This window comes from Procambarus clarkii, chromosome 16 (assembly GCF_040958095.1).
Source record: "Procambarus clarkii isolate CNS0578487 chromosome 16, FALCON_Pclarkii_2.0, whole genome shotgun sequence".
Lineage (NCBI taxonomy): Eukaryota > Metazoa > Arthropoda > Malacostraca > Decapoda > Cambaridae > Procambarus > Procambarus clarkii.
This window is the reverse complement of record NC_091165.1, coordinates 13,193,605-13,212,944: the sequence shown is the minus strand read 5'-3', so window position 1 is coordinate 13,212,944 and position 19,340 is coordinate 13,193,605. Positions and strand designations below refer to the sequence as shown.

The window sequence follows — 19,340 nt, the reverse complement described above, 5'->3', positions numbered from 1 at the left end:
ATATATATATATATATATATATATATATATTATATATATATATATATATATATATATATATATATATATATATATATATATATATATATATATAGACATATGTCGTACCTAGTAGCCAGAACGCACTTCTCAGCCTACTATGCAAGGCCCGATTTGCCTAATAAGCCAAGTTTTCCTGAATTAATATATTTTCTCTAATTTTTTTCTTATGAAATGATAAAGCTACCCATTTCATTATGTATGATGTAAAAAAATTTTTTATTGGAGTTAGAATTAACGTAGATATATGACCAAACCTAACCAACCCTACCTAACCTAACCTAACCTATCTTCATAGGTTAGGTTAGGCTAGGTAGCCGAAAAAGTTAAGTTAGGTTAGGTAGTCGAAAAACAAGAAAAACAAGTTAGGTAGCTTTATCATTTCATAAGAAAAAAATTATAGAAAATATATTAATTCAGGAAAACTTGGCTTATTAGGCAAATCGGGCCTTGCATAGTAGGCTGAGAAGTGCGTTCTGGCTACTAGGTACGACATATATATATATATATATATATATGTCGTACCTAGTAGCCAGAACTCAATTCTCAGCCTACTATGCATGGCCCGATTTGCCTAATAAGCCTAGTTTTACTGAATTAATATATTTTCTCTAATTTTTTTCTTATGAAATGATAAAGCTACCCATTTCATTATGTATGAGGTCAATTTTTTTTTATTGGAGTTAAAATTAATGTAGATATATGACCGAACCTAACCAACCCTACCTAACCTAACCTATCTTTATAGGTTAGGTTAGGTTAGGTAGCCGAAAAAGTTAGGTTAGGTTAGGTTAGGTAGGTTAGGTAGTCGAAAAAGAATTAATTCATGAAAACTTGGCTTATTAGGCAAATTGGGCCTTGCATAGTAGGCTGAGAAGTGCGTTCTGGCTACTAGGTACGACATATATATATATATATATATATATATATATATATATATATATATATATATATATATATATATATATATATATATATATGTCGTACCTAGTAGCCAGAACTCACTTCTCAGCCTACTATGCAAGGCCCAATTTGCCTAATAAGCCAAGTTTACCTGAATTAATATATTTTCTCTAATATTTTTCTTATGAAATGATAAAGCTGCCCTTTTCACTATGTATGAGGACAATTTTTTTTTATTGGAGTTAAAATTAACGTAGATATATGACCGAACCTAACCAACCCTACCTAACCTAACCTAACCTATCTTTATAAGTAAAGTTAGGTTAGGTAGCCAAAAAAAGCTAGGTTAGGTTAGGTTAGGTAGGTTAGGTAGACGAAAAAACATTAATTCATGAAAACTTGGCTTATTAGGCAAATCGGGCCTTGCATAGTAGGCTGAGAAGTGAGTTCTGGCTACTAGGTACGACATATATATATATATATATATATATATATATATATATATATATATATATATATATATATATATATATATATATATATATATATATATGTCGTACCTAGTAGCCAGAACTCACTTCTATGCCTACTATGCAAGGCCCGATTTGCCTAATAAGCCAAGTTTTCATGAATTAATTGTTTTTCGACTACCTAACCTAGTTAACCTAACCTAACCTAACGTTTTCGGCTACCTAACCTAACCTAACCTATAAAGATAGGTTAGGTTAGGTTAGGTAGGGTTGGTTAGGTTCGGTCATATATCTACGTTAATTTTAACTCCAATAAAAAAAATTTACCTCATACATAATGAAATGGGTAGCTTTATCATTTCTTAAGAAAAAAATTAGAGAAAATATATTAATTCAGGAAAATTTGGCTTATTAGGCAAATCGGGCCTTGCATAGTAGGCTGAGAAGTGCGTTCTGGCTACTAGGTACGACATATATATATATATATATATATATATATATATATATATATGTCGTACCTAGTAGCCAGAACACACTTCTCGGCCTACTATGCAAGGCCCGATTTGCCTAATAAGCCAAGTTTTCATGAATTAATTGTTTTTCGACTACCTAACCTACCTAACCTAACCTAACCTAGCTTTTTAGGCTACCTAACCTAACCTAACCTATAAAGATAGGTTAGGTTAGGTTAGGTAGGGTTGGTTAGGTTCGGTCATATATCTACGTTAATTTTAACTCCAATAAAAAAATATTGACCTCATACATAATGAAATGGGTAGCTTTGTCATTTCATAAGAAAAAAATAGAGAAAATATATATATATATATATATATATATATATATATATATATATATATATATATATATATATATATATATATAGCTAGCCTCGGAGAAGAAAATAGAGTACTCAGAGAAGACCTTGTGGAGGATCCTCACTGAACACTTTGATATTTTCTTCTTCCACCCCTATTCTTTTGGTATGTGTGTATATATATCTAACTATTTGAAAATGTCATTACACAAAAAGGGTTACAACACTGGTTACATGAAGGGTACAAGGCTACTTGTCATAAGTTGTATAGTTCCTCCAGCTCCTCAGATGGCGGGCAGGAATCATGGATGCAGTGATGGATATTATATGGATATTATATATATATATATATATATATATATATATATATATATATATATATATATATATATATATATATATATATATATATATATATATATATACATATATATATATATATATATATATATATATATATGTCGTACCTAGTAGCCAGAATGCACTTCTCGGCCTACTATGCAAGGCCCGATTTGCCTAATAAGCCAAGTTTTCATGAATTAATATATTTTCTCTAATTTTTTCCTTATGAAATGATAAAGCTGCCCATTTCATTATGTATGAGGTCAATTTATTTTTATTGGAGTTAAAACTAACGTAGATATATGACCGAACCTAACCAACCCTACCTAACCTAACCTAACCTATCTTTATAGGTTAGGTTCGGTTAGGTAGCCGAAAAAGTTAGGTTAGGTTAGGTTAGGTAGGTTAGGTAGTCGAAAAACCATTAATTCATGAAAACTTGGCTTATTAGGCAAATCGGGCCTTGCATAGTAGGCTGAGAAGTGCGTTCTGGCTACTAGGTACGACATATATATATATATATATATATATATATATATATATATATATATATATATATATATATATATATATATATATATATATATATATATATATATATAATAAAACATGTATTATATATGTTTACTGTGGCTGGAAATACAAAAATAAGGGTTAATGAACCCCCAAACAAAAATGGTTTTGATAATTATATATAAGACAAAAAACAACAACCTTTAAATTTACCTAAGACATAGTATAATACATACACATACTAACTTAGGGCTGGATTTAGATTTAGGTCAAGAATTACTTATTTATATCTAGGCCAGGTTAGGTTTACGGTCACTGTTTCAGTTTTTGCTAGGCCTTTAGAATTCCAATTGTACAGAACTTAAGCTTTTGGGATACAACAGTCCATAGTTTGTACATTCCACCTACAGTAGCTAATAACTTCTACCATTTCTGGTGGTTCAATCCCCGACCCTCCAAGTGTTTGGGCACCATTCATTCCCCCGTCCTATCCCAAATCCTTATCCAGACCCCTTCCCTTCCTCGATATATGTAAATATATGTAAATTGATTTACGTAAATTTAGGGTCTCGGTAGTAATCTGGTTCGTCCTTGACTTACAATTGAGAATTCCGGGTTCGAATCCCGGACGGGACAAACGGGCGCATTTCTTATCACCTAATGCCCCTGCCCACCTAGCTGTACAGTATGGGTACCCAGGAGTAATTCAGCTTGTTGTGGGATTGCATCCTGGGGAGGGTCAGTAATTCTATCCTGGGAAGGGGGGGGGGGGGAAGGGACGTGGATACAAGCCTAACATGTATTGTATGACAGTGTCAGACCACGGAGGAAGAATTGAAACAGGAATTTCCTGTTTTGATACAGTTTTCCTATTGATACATCCTAGGAAGGAAGGGAAGGGAAAGGAAGGAAGGAAGGGGAGGGAGGGAAGGAGGAAGGGAGGAAGGAAGGATGGATGGAAGAAAGGAAAGGGAAGGAAGGAAGGGAGGAAGGAAGGGAGGGAGGAAGGAAGGGAGGAAGGGAGGGAGGAAGGAAGGAAGGAAGGAAGGAAGGAAGGAAGGAAGGAAGGAAGGAAGGAAGGAAGGAAGGAAGGAAGGAAGGAAGGAAGGAAGGAAGGAAGGAAGGAAGGAAGGAAGGAAGGAAGGAAGGAAGGAAGGAAGGAAGGAAGGAAGGAAGGAAGGAAAGAAAGAAAGGGATTCCTTCCTTCTGAAGATGTATTAATATACGAAAGTACTAAGGAAATTCCTTTCAATTCGTCCTCCGTGGTCTGTCACTCACATTTTTCATCACGTGTTAATTTTCGTGATTTACACACATGTATGTAAACTGTCTGCTTGACCTCCGACACAATGAATTATAGTATCATATAAATAAGTTTAAGTAGGCAGAATGTTTTCTTGACGTATCATTTGTGATAATACGTTTCCATAATTATGAGTTTGTTTCAAATTGCACCACGTACGTAAATTACTTACCAGTTATGTTGTTATATATACCTTACCAGTTATATACTTTATTATTTATATGGGCTGACGAACAACCTAAAATGGTCCGGAATATAGCGTATATAACCAACAATAACCATAATGAATCTCGGTGAATTACTCCATCATTTCAGAGTACACTGATAACTGTGCTCTTACAGCGTTAAACCCTACCTTCACCGGCTACTTTCTTAGCCAAAGCACACCTTCACCGGCTACTTAGCCAAAGCACAATATTTGGTTCAGACTTGGTAACGCAGGATAACAGAGGCTGGGAAGGTTCAAATGACAAATAATTTTTGTTACTGTAATACTTTTCAGTTACCCCAAGCCATTCATTTGATGGTAGAATTAATGTTTTGATATACTGTATATATAAAATTACATTAAGTCCAAGGTGAACATTATTTAAATACCTATGTATTTCATAATTATTGTCCTTATCCTTTAGACAATTGTTTTCCAGCCTTAGTCAAGTGTGAATAAAATTATCTTTATAAAACTGCTATACAGTTGTGTAACCATCTAAGTAAACACTGCTAATTTTGCTAACGTAAGACTTGTGTTCAACAAGGTGACTAAAAATATAAAAATTCCGGCGCTGCCACTGTAAGGGAGCTGGTAAATGCAACCACAGCAAGATGGAATACTTCCAATTATGGCCTTAATACTACTACTACTGGCATTTGGCATTTATACTTGTCCTCTCTATGGGAAACAAACTATATTACTTTTATATTTCTGCTGATTTTTAACAGCGGTCACTAATACTACAGGCATTTGGCTTGAGCCTGTAGACAGACAATTTCAGACCACAAACTAAAGCAATAAGAAATGTTAAGAGGTTCTGGGGGAAGTTGCAGAGGCCACACCTGTAGATATATTCAATACCAACATGGTGCAGTAATAGTGCCCACTAGTAAAGATCTTCTGGACCTAAAGGCTAAAAATATGCCTGCACTGCATACTACCAACTAATAAGTACAGTATTTCTAACCTGAAAGGATAGTCAGAAAAATTAGTTCTTAGATTGCTAACAAATCTCATTAGCTGCACTTTTTGCATAAAAAGTTGTTAAAGTAAACAATAGCACAAATTTAAAAAAAGCAGAAACAGGATTCAAATATTACATTTGCAACCAACACAATTTGACCACTACACAAGTATATGCGCAGGCTTCCACCAATACAAGGTATTCTGATGCAAAAAGAAGCATCTTAAATACCGTATTCATGATAATAATGGCAAGTACTCTACTGACAAGTATAATGTCACAAATCATGAGCAAATGTAGTACTCGTTTCAATTTGATTTTCAGTCCAAACAATATATCTACAAAGGTAAATTCTCTGATCAACGCAAGGGCATTCTCCAAAGATACAAAAACCTTTTTGGGAAACCTAAAGACGCAGAACAAATAGCCAACAAATTAGAAATGTTTGAACTGCTTGCACTGGATACCATTTCCAAACTGGATTGGTAATACATTTGCTACTGTAATGAGGCAGCATGTTTTATCAACCTGAGCAGTGTAAACAAACTAAGTGGTAATAAATAGTGGCTTAGCCACTATTATCCATCTTCATAAAATCCTTGCTGAAGATTTCCAGAATATTCAACATCCCCTTCCTTTCCAAATCATTTGGTTACCAAACTGAAACCATAACTACCGATTTGAAATGTGGTTTCAGGTCAGCACAATCAAAATTTATAAATAACAGGAGTCAAAACGGTTAGACCACGTTTGGAGTCGACGTAAGTTATATTGTAGTGTTTGAATTATAACATACAAAATGTGATCCATCTAGTAACTCCTCTATTACGAGAATGCTCGAATTTAAGGTTGGTTTCATTAAAGAAATTTCTCTTTTTTTTTTTTTTCTTCTGCACAGCAGTTAAAGCGTGAAGCATGGCAGGCGAAAAAGGGGATACAGACAACGAAGTTAGAGGGATGGATTCAAGCCAGTTTGTGAAGTCGACATCAAAACAAAATACTGTATGTTCATAAGCAGGACTTCCATGCTTCGGTCACCTACCACACTAGCCTTGGGTAAAGAGGTAGCCAAATTCATTATAAAATTACCAGTCTTCACATCCCCACACCATGAAACCAAAGTTGGACAGATACAGAATCCATAACCCCAGGAACAGCACACAGGTCACCGTAGAGAAGATACCAACACACCAGCTATTATGCATGCAGACGCATTTATGTCCACTTTACTTTCCAGCCAATATATATTAAAGCTCCATTGAACCTCCCGTTCTAACTGTAGCACCTACCAGTATTGTTGCCTGGGCCAACAACTTGCAGATAAAGGGTAGCAGTAATGTGTCTATGCATAGCAACATGGGTTATAATACCGCAGGGCAAAGTTTTACATGTCAAGCTAGACAAAGTACTGCCAGCCACAGCAATAGTCTAGCAACCTATATAACTCAGATTTGTATTCCTACCAAGGAAGTTTGTCCAATTCAGCATCGACTGGTACTCAGACTACTGAATAACTCATCACCAACTTGAGAATCTTCAATTTATATTAATTTGGTTAATTTAAATGAAAGAACATTGTGCTTTATGACAGCATGTTCCTATATGCTTGCCTACAGGATGCAATTCAATAATGTTACATTAAGAAGGTTCTGAGTACAGTACCATTTATTAAGGTTAGAAAAAAATATATATATGATGAAATTTATTTTAGCAATAGAACTACAGACGCCTACCACGGCGACCTCCCTTCCTGCGTGTACTGTCAGAGGGCACTGGAGTAACATCCTGCAAAAAATTAAAAACATGTTACAATAAGATGATAAGGAGTGCAAATGGGCAAATTTAAGGCGAGGGTGACATTAGGAGGTAATTGATATGGTTGTGTGTGCATGCACTTAATGGAAATTGCATAAATGTGGGATTTTTTTAAATAAAGGGATGGGTAATTTGGAGAATGGGTTGATTGGTTGGGGGATGGACTATTTATGTTTACAGAACAGGGTAACTATTTGTGCAAGAGATAATGAGGTTGTATTTGCCACTGTTTAACTAATACAGAAATAAATATGTGCAAATACCGTACACGTTACAGGGTGGCTGCAGGGCGTAAAGACTGAAGATGATGGATATATTTTAGAATGAAATGAATAAATGTGAATCTGCAAGCTAGAAGTTATTAATTTAAAAGCTCAGTCTACTAAAGTACTGTGCTTGCTCTGGTACTTTTTCTCATCCCCATATATCCTCATATTAGACTTATACAAGGATATAAACTGCAGAAAACACTAGGATTTTCACAAGTAGACATTTTCAGAAGTAGACACAGCAAACCTCCAACCTGATGTTAATCAGGTCTTTCAATGGGCCACAGAAAATAACAAAGCACATACAAGACACATTTAAACCCACATAATTGAAAGACAAGCCACATAAAAGATTTGAGAGTAATCATGTCAGAAGATCTTACTTTTAAAGAACCCAATAAAAGTAGCTGTTACAACAAGAAAAATTACAGATTGGATAACAAGAACCCTGCAAACAGATATCATACCAAATGATGATACTGTACTTCAAGTCAATAGTGTTCTCTAGAGTGGAATATTGTTGCACACTAACAGCCCCATTCAAAACTGGAGAAATTACCGACCTGCAGAATGTGCGAAGGTCTATACTGTCAGAATTCACTCAAAACATCTAAATTATTGGGACCTCTTAAAAATTGTAAATCTATTCTCCAGAGTGCAGGTGAGATACATAGTAACTTACATTTGGAAAATATTAAGACACACTGTTCCAAACCTGCACACAGAAATAACTCCACATTAAACTAATAGGCATGGCAGGGTGTGCAAAATAGTCCCATTGAAAAGCAGAGGGGCATAGGTACACTGAAAGAACTCATCAACATCAGGGGGCCCAAAGACTTCAAAACTCTCTACACAGAAGGCACAACTCAAAAGTGTTCAAGAGAGAACTTTAATAAACACCTCCTAAGGATACCTGATCAACTAGACTGTAGTTCATGTATCATACTATGAGCAGCTGTATCCAACAGCCTGGTTGACCAGACCACCAATCAGGTCTGGCCAGAGACCGAGACCACAGAAACCAACAACAGGCAGGTCTTCAAATAATAATCAGATTGGTGTCTAAGGGTGGTAACAGATGATTACTAACATTAGACAGCAATTAAGTTAATGTATAATAAAAAGATACACAGAGGAACTGGATGGAACAAAAGCAAAAGGACCAGACCAGTTATCACCAATGTTACTGAAGAATGTTGTAAGGACCTTACATTGCCCATTAACTATTGTCCAACATTACACTTAAATCTGGAAAACGGGAACTGTAGAAATGGAGATATGATAACTATATATAAGGTAATTGATATAGTGGATAAAAATTAAGAGGTAGGAGGAGAGGAACATCTGAGGAAGCTGGACATGCAATCGAGTCTAAGAAATGTAATGAAGTTCTCGTTCCCTGTACTAGTAATCGGGAAGTGAAATGCACTGAAGAGGAGGTTGAAGCCAATTCCATCACCAACTTTAAAGAGAAATGTGATGAAAATATTAATAACAGACACACAATTAGCATAACAGGTATAAAATGGCTAGGAGACAGCGTATCTCAATGATAGTAAAATATAGCTGCATAATAATTGCCCCATTCAAAGCTGGAGAAATGGCTGACCTTGAGAGCATGCAAAGAGCCTATACTCCTTTAGTCCATATCTAATTAAACGTAAGACAAAAAGAAGATTCAGAGGTATGCCACATGACTAGTCCCAGAACCCGAGAGGTATGAGCTACGAGATAAGGCCATGGGAGCTTAACCACATACAAAATTCTCAGGGGTGGACGAAGACAAACTATTTAACATGGGTGGAACACAAACAAGTGGGGACAAGTGGAAACTTAGTACCCAAATGAGCCTGACACATTATAATTTTTTTGTGTCAGTAGTTAAGAAATGGAATGCATTAGGCAGTGATGTGGTGAAGGAATACTCCATACACAGTTTAAAATGTAAAAGAGCCCAATAGGCTCCAGAATCTGTACACCAGCTGATTGACAATTGAGAAGCGAGACCAAAGAGCCAAAGGTCAACCCCCGCAAGCACAACTAGGCGAGTACTAGAATCCACTCGGTAAATCATCTAAGGTATTGGGACTAATTTTTTTAATATGAATTCTCTATCTCGAGGTTATCTTGAGATGATTTCAGGGCTAAGCGTCCCTGCGGCCCAGTCCTCGACCAGGCCTCCTTTTTGTTACACACCCCCAGGAAGCAGCCCACAGCAGCTGTCTAACTTACAGGTACCTGTTTACTGGTAGGTAACAGGGGCATCAGAGTGAAAAACTCTGCCAATTTGTTTTCACCTCCACCGAGGATCGAACCCGGAACCTCAAAACTATGAATCCGAAGCGCTGTCCACTCGGCTGTCAGGCCCTTCCAGAGCAAAGGCACGAAAGAAACATAATTTATACTTTGAAAATATTTGAGGGACTGGTTCCAAATATGAACACGGAAATAACATCACACGAGATAATGAGGCATGACAGGATGTGCAGAATAGCCCCATTAAAGAGGGGGCAACAGGTATGCCGAGAGAGAAGTTCATCATCAAAGGCCAAAAACTTTTTAACACTACACGTAAGGGGTATAACTGGCTAACCACTCACAGCATTCAAGAGTACTGGATAGACACCTCTAAAGGATACCTGATCAATCAGGCGGTGATTCATACATCAAGCTACAAGCAGCCATGTCTAACAGCCTGGTTGACCAGACCACTACCAGCAGGACTGGTCAGAACCAGAGTGTGGGGACATTGATCCTCAGAATCTCCAAAAGGTAATCATTAAAACTATAATAATTAAACCAACTCCTTGCCAATAAAAAATGACAAAAAAGAAATGATTGCAAAATTACAATAGTGCAAGCAATGCCTTTCAAATCGAAATGAAGTACTGTACAGTACTTAGCATACTTAGAATAAGCCATTTAAACTAATGTAATTGTCAACTCTTATTAATACATACCTCAATGCGACCAATCTTCATGCCAGCACGGGCTAAAGCTCGTAATGCAGACTGCCCTCCAGGTCCCGGAGTCTTTGTCTTGTTGCCACCAGTGGCACGGATCTTAATGTGCAAGCAATTGATACCCAGGGATTTACATTTCTCTGCAACATCCTGGTTAAAAATAATAATAACAACTTATATAAACAACTTACATAAAATACAAGCCTTATGTAGGAATTAATTTCATTAAATGACATGTGAACTACAATAAACACTGGGAAATTGATATAAGAAACACTAAAATCAAGATTAGACAATGCTGTGTCAATTGCCAAGATGTAATATTACATATACCATAGTCCAGGTACTCCATTGCAAAACTAAACATAACACACTGCAATTTAAGAGATAAACAAGCACAGCTCACTACAGGTTGCACTGTCCAAACTAACCTTATTGTTTCCAGAAAAACATTACTGGTGTTCAGGTTTAAATAGTTTAATAAATTTCTTGTCTTCACATAAATCAGTACCTAAAATTGGCAGTGGGTTTATTAAAATGCTAGGCTGGATACAGCTAAATATAATAAATTACCTGAGCAGCCAACATAGCAGCATAAGGCGAAGACTCGTCACGATCTGCCTTCACTTTCTGTCCTCCAGTGATGCGGACAATGGTTTCACGGCCAGACAGATCAGTCACGTGTACAAATGTGTCGTTGTAGCTGGCATAAATGTGACACACAGCAAATACTTTTTCCCCATCAAGCACTTGTGGGCCAAGCTGGACTTGCACCTCCTCCTTCTGAACTTTTCCTTTACGGGGAGCCATGTTTTACCTGCAACGTGCATCAAAATTAACTTATAGGCTGAACTACATCTTTGTTCTGGTTAGTAATATTTCATGATCTTTTCATCAAGAATTCATAATGGTTTAATTGGGAATAAATCAATATCCAGCTTTTTATCTTGAGTGTACATTTGTAACTATTGCACTGATTACCATTCATGCCATGGTCATTCCATGCCAAATCATCACAGTTCCCAACCCAACCAAATCTCTGATTTATATGAAATTTGGTAGGGTGTCGAGAGTACATGAAGTAACATACATATTCAAAATGAGGTACCTCAGATTAACGAATGATGTACCGTCAAGAACAATGATTCATTATCCAAATGAAAAAGGCTTCTAGAGATTTGAAAGGAACGTAAAACTTTCATCCTCCTGGCAGCCATTTGTAATGAGTGGATGACAGCAAACCATTGCACCCTGGTAGCTTGTGGCAGCAACAAAAAATACCACATCTAGAAATACAAGTTTCACATCACATATAGCAAATACGCCTAAAATATAAACAACGAAACACCTGATCTCAGAGGAGGTAAAGTAGGGGTACAAAAACCTAGTTAAAATATCGTTCAATAAATGTACGATGAAACACTAATATAGTTTTATTTTTTCTTTGCAAAACATCAGTGTAAAAGAGGGAGAGTCTGATGCAAGGGAGTGTATTTCACACCAACAAAAATGGGAACTCAAAAATAGTAATGGTAACAAAAATTCACAAAGGGAAGGAGGGTATGAAAATCCCCTTCCCTAGAGTAACAAGCCCCTGCCCAGAGGACACAAGTGCCCAAGCAGGGTCAAAAGGAGCACAAGAGCTCCAGGTAACCCCCCCCCCGAACCTCGGGAACCCCCGATAAAGCCCCGGGGCAGAGCCATCATCCACACCTACCATTTTTTTTTAATAAAAGGCAGTCCAGAGGAAAGGCTTCAAAGGGAGTCTGCTGGGTCAATCCAGAAGCACCGGCGGGAAAATTGGGCTCAACCACCTCCGCGTCCGAATTGGAAGGGGCAGCCCCCAAAGCCACCCGAGCCTCATCTCGAGCTAAACCCCCCCTCAGACTCTGAAACCCTCAGAGAGCCAGAAGCAACTGGGGGGAAAAAGAAAGGAAGGAAGAGGGGATGCGGACTGAACCAAGGCTGAAGCGACCAACTCCCCCCAAATCAAGTCACTAACCCCACAAGTGAAGCAACTCCGGGGCCTCCAACCTGGCCCGTTGCAAGGAGAATTGAACATGCAACGTGGTCATTGCTTGATTCCCAAGATCATCAAATAAGGGATGAGTAAATTGAAGCACAAGTGACCAGCAAGACCCGACCTTAATTTTCGATGTACGTATTTCATTTTTGTAGTAATATGTTCGCAATAATGTTCTAGAAGAACATACACATAAAATGTCACCAAAGCATGAGTTAGACCAGCTCCAAATAAAAAACTACGTCGATCACTAGCCGTGAGCGCCAAACAGTGACGAAATGTTTCTACTCTTTTTTCAGGGTTGTCAACTCCACACTTGTCCTACAGTGTTAAATTTGGTATCACTGAGATCGCAATAAAATTCCCTACGCGGACATATGCATATAAATGTAGAATCACAATCGCAGCCCACCTGCAAGAGTGTGGGAAGAGGCTGAAATGTTACCTCTTACCGCACACCTGACGGCACATCAGCGAGACCTATTGAAAAGTGTATAAAGTGTATACTCTTTTCACTGTTCTGATCTTAATTTTCGATGTACGTATTTATTTTTTTGTAGCAATGTGTTCGCAATAGAATGTTCTAGAAGAACATAAGTATAAAATGTCACACAAGGATGCGTTAGACCGGCACCAAATAAAAAAACTACATTGATCACTAACCGTGAGAGCCAAACAGATTTTTTGGAGGATAGTACACCTTGAAAGAGTCGGCCACGCCATGTCATCGCCTAATGGGGAGAACTGGGAATTTCATGGTGCGCATTTTGAAACTATCCACAGGTCGATCGGATAAAAAATGGATTTTATAGAAATATTTTTTCTCGTGACTCTTGAGCGAGACATTTACGCAGATTCATGAGAAAAATTGTCGCCGGTCTCAAGAGACATCGGTGTACAAAAGTATTAAATTAATTTAAAGTCAGAGGTGACATCTGATCGACAGCACATCAATGCTGTCGGTCAGCAGCCCACATCTTTGGAGTGGTGGGCTGCTGACTCCCCCTTCCCCTGGTGGTGGTGTGTACTCACCTAGTTGTGCTTGCGGGGGTTGAGCTCTGGCTCTTTGGTCCCGCCTCTCAACCGTCAATCAACAGATGTACAGGTTCCTGAGCCTATTGGGCTCTATCATATCTACACTTGAAACTGTGTATGGAGTCAGCCTTCACCACATTGCTTCCTAATGCATTCCATTTATCAACCACTCTGACACTAAAAGCCGCATACTCCAGGATTGGTCTGACATATGTGGTATATAATGTTCTGAAAGATTCCTTACACAAGTTTCTAAAGGCCGTTCTTATGTTAGCCAACCTGGCATATGCTGCTGATGTTATCCTCTTGATATGAGCTTCAGGGGACAGGTCTGGCATGATATCAACCCCCAGGTCTTTCTCTCTCTCTGACTCTTGAAGTATTTCATCTCCCAAGTGATACCTTGTATCTGGTCTCCTGCTTCCTACCCCTATCTTCATTACATTACATTTGCTTGGGTTAAACTCTAACATCAATTTGTTCGACACACATTTGTGTGTGTGTGTGTGTGTGTGTGTGTGTGTACTCACCTAATTGTGCTTGCGGGGGTTGAGCTCTGGCTCTTTGGTCCCGCCTCTCAACCGTCAATCAACTGGTGTACAGATTCCTGAGCCTATTGGGCTCTATCATATCTACATTTGAAACTGTGAATGGAGTCAGCCTCCACCACATCACTTCCTAATGCATTCCATTTGCTAACTACTCTGACACTGAAAAAGTTCTTTCTAACGTCTCTGTGGCTCATTTGGGTACTCAGCTTCCACCTGTGTCCCCTTGTTCGCGTCCCACCAGTGTTGAAAAGTTCGTCCTTGTTTACCCGGTCGATTCCCCTGAGGATTTTGTAGGTTGTGATCATGTCCCCCCTTACTCTTCTGTCTTCCAGTGTCGTGAGGTGCATTTCCCGCAGCCTTTCCTCATAACTCATGCCTCTTAGTTCTGGGACTAGTCTAGTAGCATACCTTTGGACTTTTTCCAGCTTCGTCTTGTGCTTGACAAGGTACGGGCTCCATGCTGGGGCCGCATACTCCAGGATTGGTCTTACATATGTGGTGTACAAGATTCTGAATGATTCCTTACACAGGTTCCTGAACGCCGTTCTGATGTTAGCCAGCCTCGCATATGCCGCAGACGTTATTCTCTTTATGTGGGCTTCAGGAGACAGGTTTGGTGTGATATCAACTCCTAGATCTTTCTCTCTGTCTGTTTCATTAAGTACTTCATCTCCTATTCTGTATCCTGTGCCTGGCCTCCTGTTTCCACTGCCTAGTTTCATTACTTTGCATTTACTCGGGTTGAACTTCAACAGCCATTTGTTGGACCATTCACTCAGTCTATCCAGGTCATCTTGTAGCCTCCTACTATCATCCTCTGTTTCAATCCTCCTCATAATTTTTGCATCGTCGGCAAACATTGAGAGGAACGAATCTATACCCTCTGGGAGATCATTTACATATACCAGAAACAGTATAGGTCCAAGGACTGACCCCTGCGGGACTCCACTTGTGACGTCTCGCCAATCTGAGACCTCACCCCTCACACAGACTCGTTGTCTCCTGTTGCTTAGGTATTCCTCTATCCACCGGAGTACCTTCCCTCTCACTCCAGCCTGCATCTCCAACTTTCGCACTAGCCTCTTGTGTGGCACTGTATCAAAGGCTTTCTGACAATCCAAAAATATGCAGTCTGCCCACCCTTCTCTTTCTTGCCTTATTTTTGTTGCCTGGTCGTAGAATTCAAGTAACCCTGTGAGGCAGGACCTGCCATCCCTGAACCCATGTTGATGCTGTGTTACAAAGTTCCTTCGCTCCAGATGCTCCACTAGTTTTTTTCGCACAATCTTCTCCATCAGCTTGCATGGTATGCAGGTTAGGGACACTGGCCTGTAGTTCAGTGCCTCCTGTCTATCCCCTTTCTTGTATATCGGGACTACGTTAGCTGCTTTCCAAGTATCTGGCAGTTCCCCTGTTGCCAGTGATTTGTTATACACTATGGAGAGTGGTAGGCTCAGTTCTCTTGCTCCTTCCTTTAGAACCCAAGGGGAGATTCCATCTGGGCCTATAGCCTTCGTCACGTCCAACTCTAGTAAACACTTCCTTACTTCCCCACTGGTAATCTCAAACTCTTCCAGTGGTTCCTGGTTAGCTATTCCCTCACTTACCTCTGGAATTTCTCCTTGTTCTAAGGTGAAGACCTCCTGGAATTTCTTATTCAATTCCTCACACACTTCCTTGTCATTTGTAGTGAATCCTTCCGCCCCTATCCTTAATCTCATAACCTGTTCCTTTACTGTTGTTTTTCTCCTAATGTGGCTATGCAACAATTTAGGCTGAGTCTTTGCCTTGCTTGCGATGTCATTTTCGTATTGTCTTTCTGCCTCTCTTCTCATCCTGACATATTCATTCCTGGCATTCTGGTATCTTTCTCTGCTCTCCAGTGTACTGTTATTCCTATAGTTTCTCCATGCCCTTTTACTTTGCTGCTTAGCTAGCCTACATCTTTGATTAAACCATGGGTTTCTCATCTTCATTTCTCTGTTTTCCTTTTGGACTGGGACAAACTTGTTTGCTGCGTCCTTGCACTTCTGCGTGATGTAATCCATCATATCTTGGGCCGTCTTTCCCCTGAGCTCTGTTTCCCATGCTATATCTGTTAGGAATTTTCTTATCCCCTCATAGTTTCCCTTTCGGTATGCTAACCTTTTGGTTTCCTTTTTCCTTTGGTTTTCCTTTGGTTTTTTCCAAAAACCTTTTGGTGTGTGTGTGTGTGTGTGTGTGTGGGGGGGGGGGGGGAACAGGGCTAATGAGTGGGAGGGCTATTTGCATGAAGTGTTGCTTGTTTCTGGAAGAGCTCTTTTGCTCTTTCAGGACATAGGTCGTAATTTTCAGACTGTGGCCTGTTTGGACATCTTCAAGAGGAAACTAGATTTATTCCTCCAAGGAGTGCCGGACCAACCGGGCTGTGGTGGGTATGTGGGCCTGCCGGCCACTCCAAGCAACAGCCTAGTGGACCAAACTCTCACAAGTCAAGCCTGGCCCTCGGGCCGGGCTTGGGGAGAACAACAACTCCCAGAACCCCATCAACCAGGTTCTATTTCGCCTATCTTTCTGGGTGCCATCCCTGGTCGTGTGACAAAGTGAATTTGTGACAGTTTTTTGAGACTACTGTACAAAATTTGCTTGAGACTAGGCTAAGCATAAAACCAAAGAGCATAGAAGGTTCCACATCCTCTATTATTTATATTGCACAGATATCTACAGAAATACTCAACACCCTCCTATGGTGATCAGCAATCGGATCAAAGCTTTGAAAATTGTACATATATGACCCAGTATACAATGCTATCTGACAGTGGCAAACATTTTATTGGAAAGTCAATGTGTTGTTCAACTTAAGCTGAAACCCAATAAAAAATTATCCAAACTGGTCTATTAACAAGCTGAATAAAAAAATATAATTAAAAATGGAATTCAGCATGTAAATCAATTCCAGTTGGAGTAATTTTTTATTAGGTTTCAAGCTTATTTAGGGTGAACAACAAATTGACTGTTTCCAATAAAATAGGTTGGTGTGTGGATGGGTGTCATGTTTGCCACTGTTCAGCTTGTGACCAAAGCATCGTCTAATAATGTCAAAATATATATGTAACTGGTATTAGCCATGATAGTATTACAGAAGAGCCTGAGTGTGATGATAAAGACTGTACAATGTTCAAATATCAGTGAAGCAATGCTGTTCACAGATGTTCACATCGTTCAAGGAACGATGTTGAAAAAGTAGTTGATTGAAAAAGTGCATACAAGACTGCATAAAATTCAGCTGTAAAGATGCTAGTTTTGAGAGGCAGGCAGCACATGTAGGTTTGGTCAGTAAAGACAACAGAGTACCTACACAGCTGGCAGATTTAGACCCAACCGTGAAGAGGGCAATGGAGCTTCAGGGAGAAAGCAAGTGTTAAAGGCAATGGTGTTTCATAGCCATAGGAGGGGTAAAAGCCTTTGCCATGTCAGTCAAGGTGTTGCAAAATTTTGCAAGAGGGACCCTCCATGGAGGCCAAGATGACATGGAGATATATTGCTAACATGAACTGAAAGGGAAGCTTGCAAGTGAGACATCCATACAGAAAAAGGTGGTGAAATGGAAGAGCCCATATGAGGGGTAACAGTCAAAGCACGGCACAAGCGAGAGTGAGGATGTTATAGGGACTGCACAAGGTAGTGAAGGCTGTAACTACCAGGACGCTACTGTTGAGACACGACTCCGGTACCAGCATACAAGCTCACGGTATGGACAAAATGAAAGGCACCAGAGCTGAGGAGTAACCCAGTATGGTGCAGAGGTTCAAGACGATGAGTTGAAGGAGAGGCAGAGGTGTAGGCGGGACTATGGCGAGTTTAGACAGTTCCCTTGCGCTAGCCATAAATAAGTACCTGGAAGTAGGTTAGTTATTGGCTAAGGGGGGAGTGATAAACTTAACATGCCCTCCTGTCTATGACAATGGGATACCAATATACAATACATTGGTATATGGACATTTTATTAATTTATGATATTCTATGGTTAGTAAGTGATACATGTCACTGTACATGTATGGTACCAAAGACGTTAAAACCTACCTAACCAAACTTTCCTATTCTTACATAAGATTATCCCAAAAATAACCAAACGAGTTATAATACATAGAACACGAGCTTTGTTAGAACCCTTATACATGATGACCAAAACCCGTAGCAGCAGCAACCACATATTCACAGCCTCCAGCTTGAACCAGATAAGCACCAGTCTTGCCAGTAACAGCATGGGTGACCACATGGACAGCGGGACAGCGTAGCTCCTTACTTAATTGAACAGGGTTCTTGTCCCCTACAATGGTAAAAAGAGAAGCGGTTATACACGAAAACCACACTTTACCAACCACCCGTCTTGAAGTTGGTATACCAACACCCCACCAGCAGGGACATGCTCCTGACTATCACAGCACAGGTGGCCAGGCTCAACGCTCCACTGTTTAAAATTAATAATTAACACGTGGCAAGATAGATAGCTGATGCATTAATGGCACCAAAGTGGCCGTGTTAGCTACACACCTCATACGCAGGATAATAACGAGTGGTGAATAACGTGAAGAGGAGAGGCATAGGGTGTCTGCCGACCACGATCAGAGTTGCTCTCCAAAATGTTATAATGCGAGACAATCTGTGTGTGTGGAGTATATGTGGTCATAGCAAATTGGTGCTTCGGGGCCACAATGAGTGCAAGGAAAGGATTTACTTGTATTTACACACGGATGACTATAATATTTACCGATTAAGATGATGGAGGGTGAGGGCAGCACCGCAACCACTAGGGTAACTCTGTGAAAGGAAGAGTGCTGGAACTGTTTAGACCGACCACAACTCTACCCAACCCGCCACACTCTTATAAAATATATTACAAAATTTATAACCCTGCCTAAACCTACATTACTTTGCTCGTATTATAAAATACAGATATACTGTGTAATGTATTTATTAACTTGTGTGACGTTAGCCTTGAGTAGAGCAATAACTGGTGCATAATAATGAAGCTTTGTGTAAAGTCGACCGCTACCTGGTAAAATATGCGTCTTTGGGTCCATTGTTGTCACATATTGCTGTAGTCACATTGTCACTAAATCTCCTGAATAAAACCACCATT

The 19,340-nt window shown here is 39.3% G+C and overlaps 1 protein-coding gene across 1 annotated transcript; it reads right to left on the bottom strand.

The window, feature by feature from the left end:
- Window positions 1-7,248: 7,248 nt before the first annotated feature.
- LOC123760070 (small ribosomal subunit protein uS11-like) lies at window positions 7,249-19,103 on the bottom strand. Its single transcript, XM_045745510.2, has 4 exons — window positions 18,969-19,103; window positions 11,183-11,426; window positions 10,607-10,759; window positions 7,249-7,344 (listed from the first exon to the last, which is right to left on the bottom strand). Exons 2-4 carry the CDS (start codon window positions 11,417-11,419, stop codon window positions 7,279-7,281), a joined length of 456 nt encoding a protein of 151 aa, XP_045601466.1. The 5' UTR covers window positions 11,420-11,426; window positions 18,969-19,103; the 3' UTR covers window positions 7,249-7,278.
- Window positions 19,104-19,340: the final 237 nt, after the last annotated feature.

What these genes read in the sequence shown, in the direction of transcription:
- LOC123760070 (XM_045745510.2), bottom strand. Translation starts at nt 11,419, where the DNA reads ATGGCTCCCCGTAAAGGAAAAGTTCAGAAGGAGGAGGTGCAAGTCCAG. An exon ending in CTGCTATGTTGGCTGCTCAG is followed by an intron (nt 10,760 to 11,182) that starts GTAATTTATTAT and finishes ATTTTTAACCAG; the next exon opens with GATGTTGCAGAGAAATGTAA. An exon ending in TGAAGATTGGTCGCATTGAG is followed by an intron (nt 7,345 to 10,606) that starts GTATGTATTAAT and finishes AATTTTTTGCAG; the next exon opens with GATGTTACTCCAGTGCCCTC.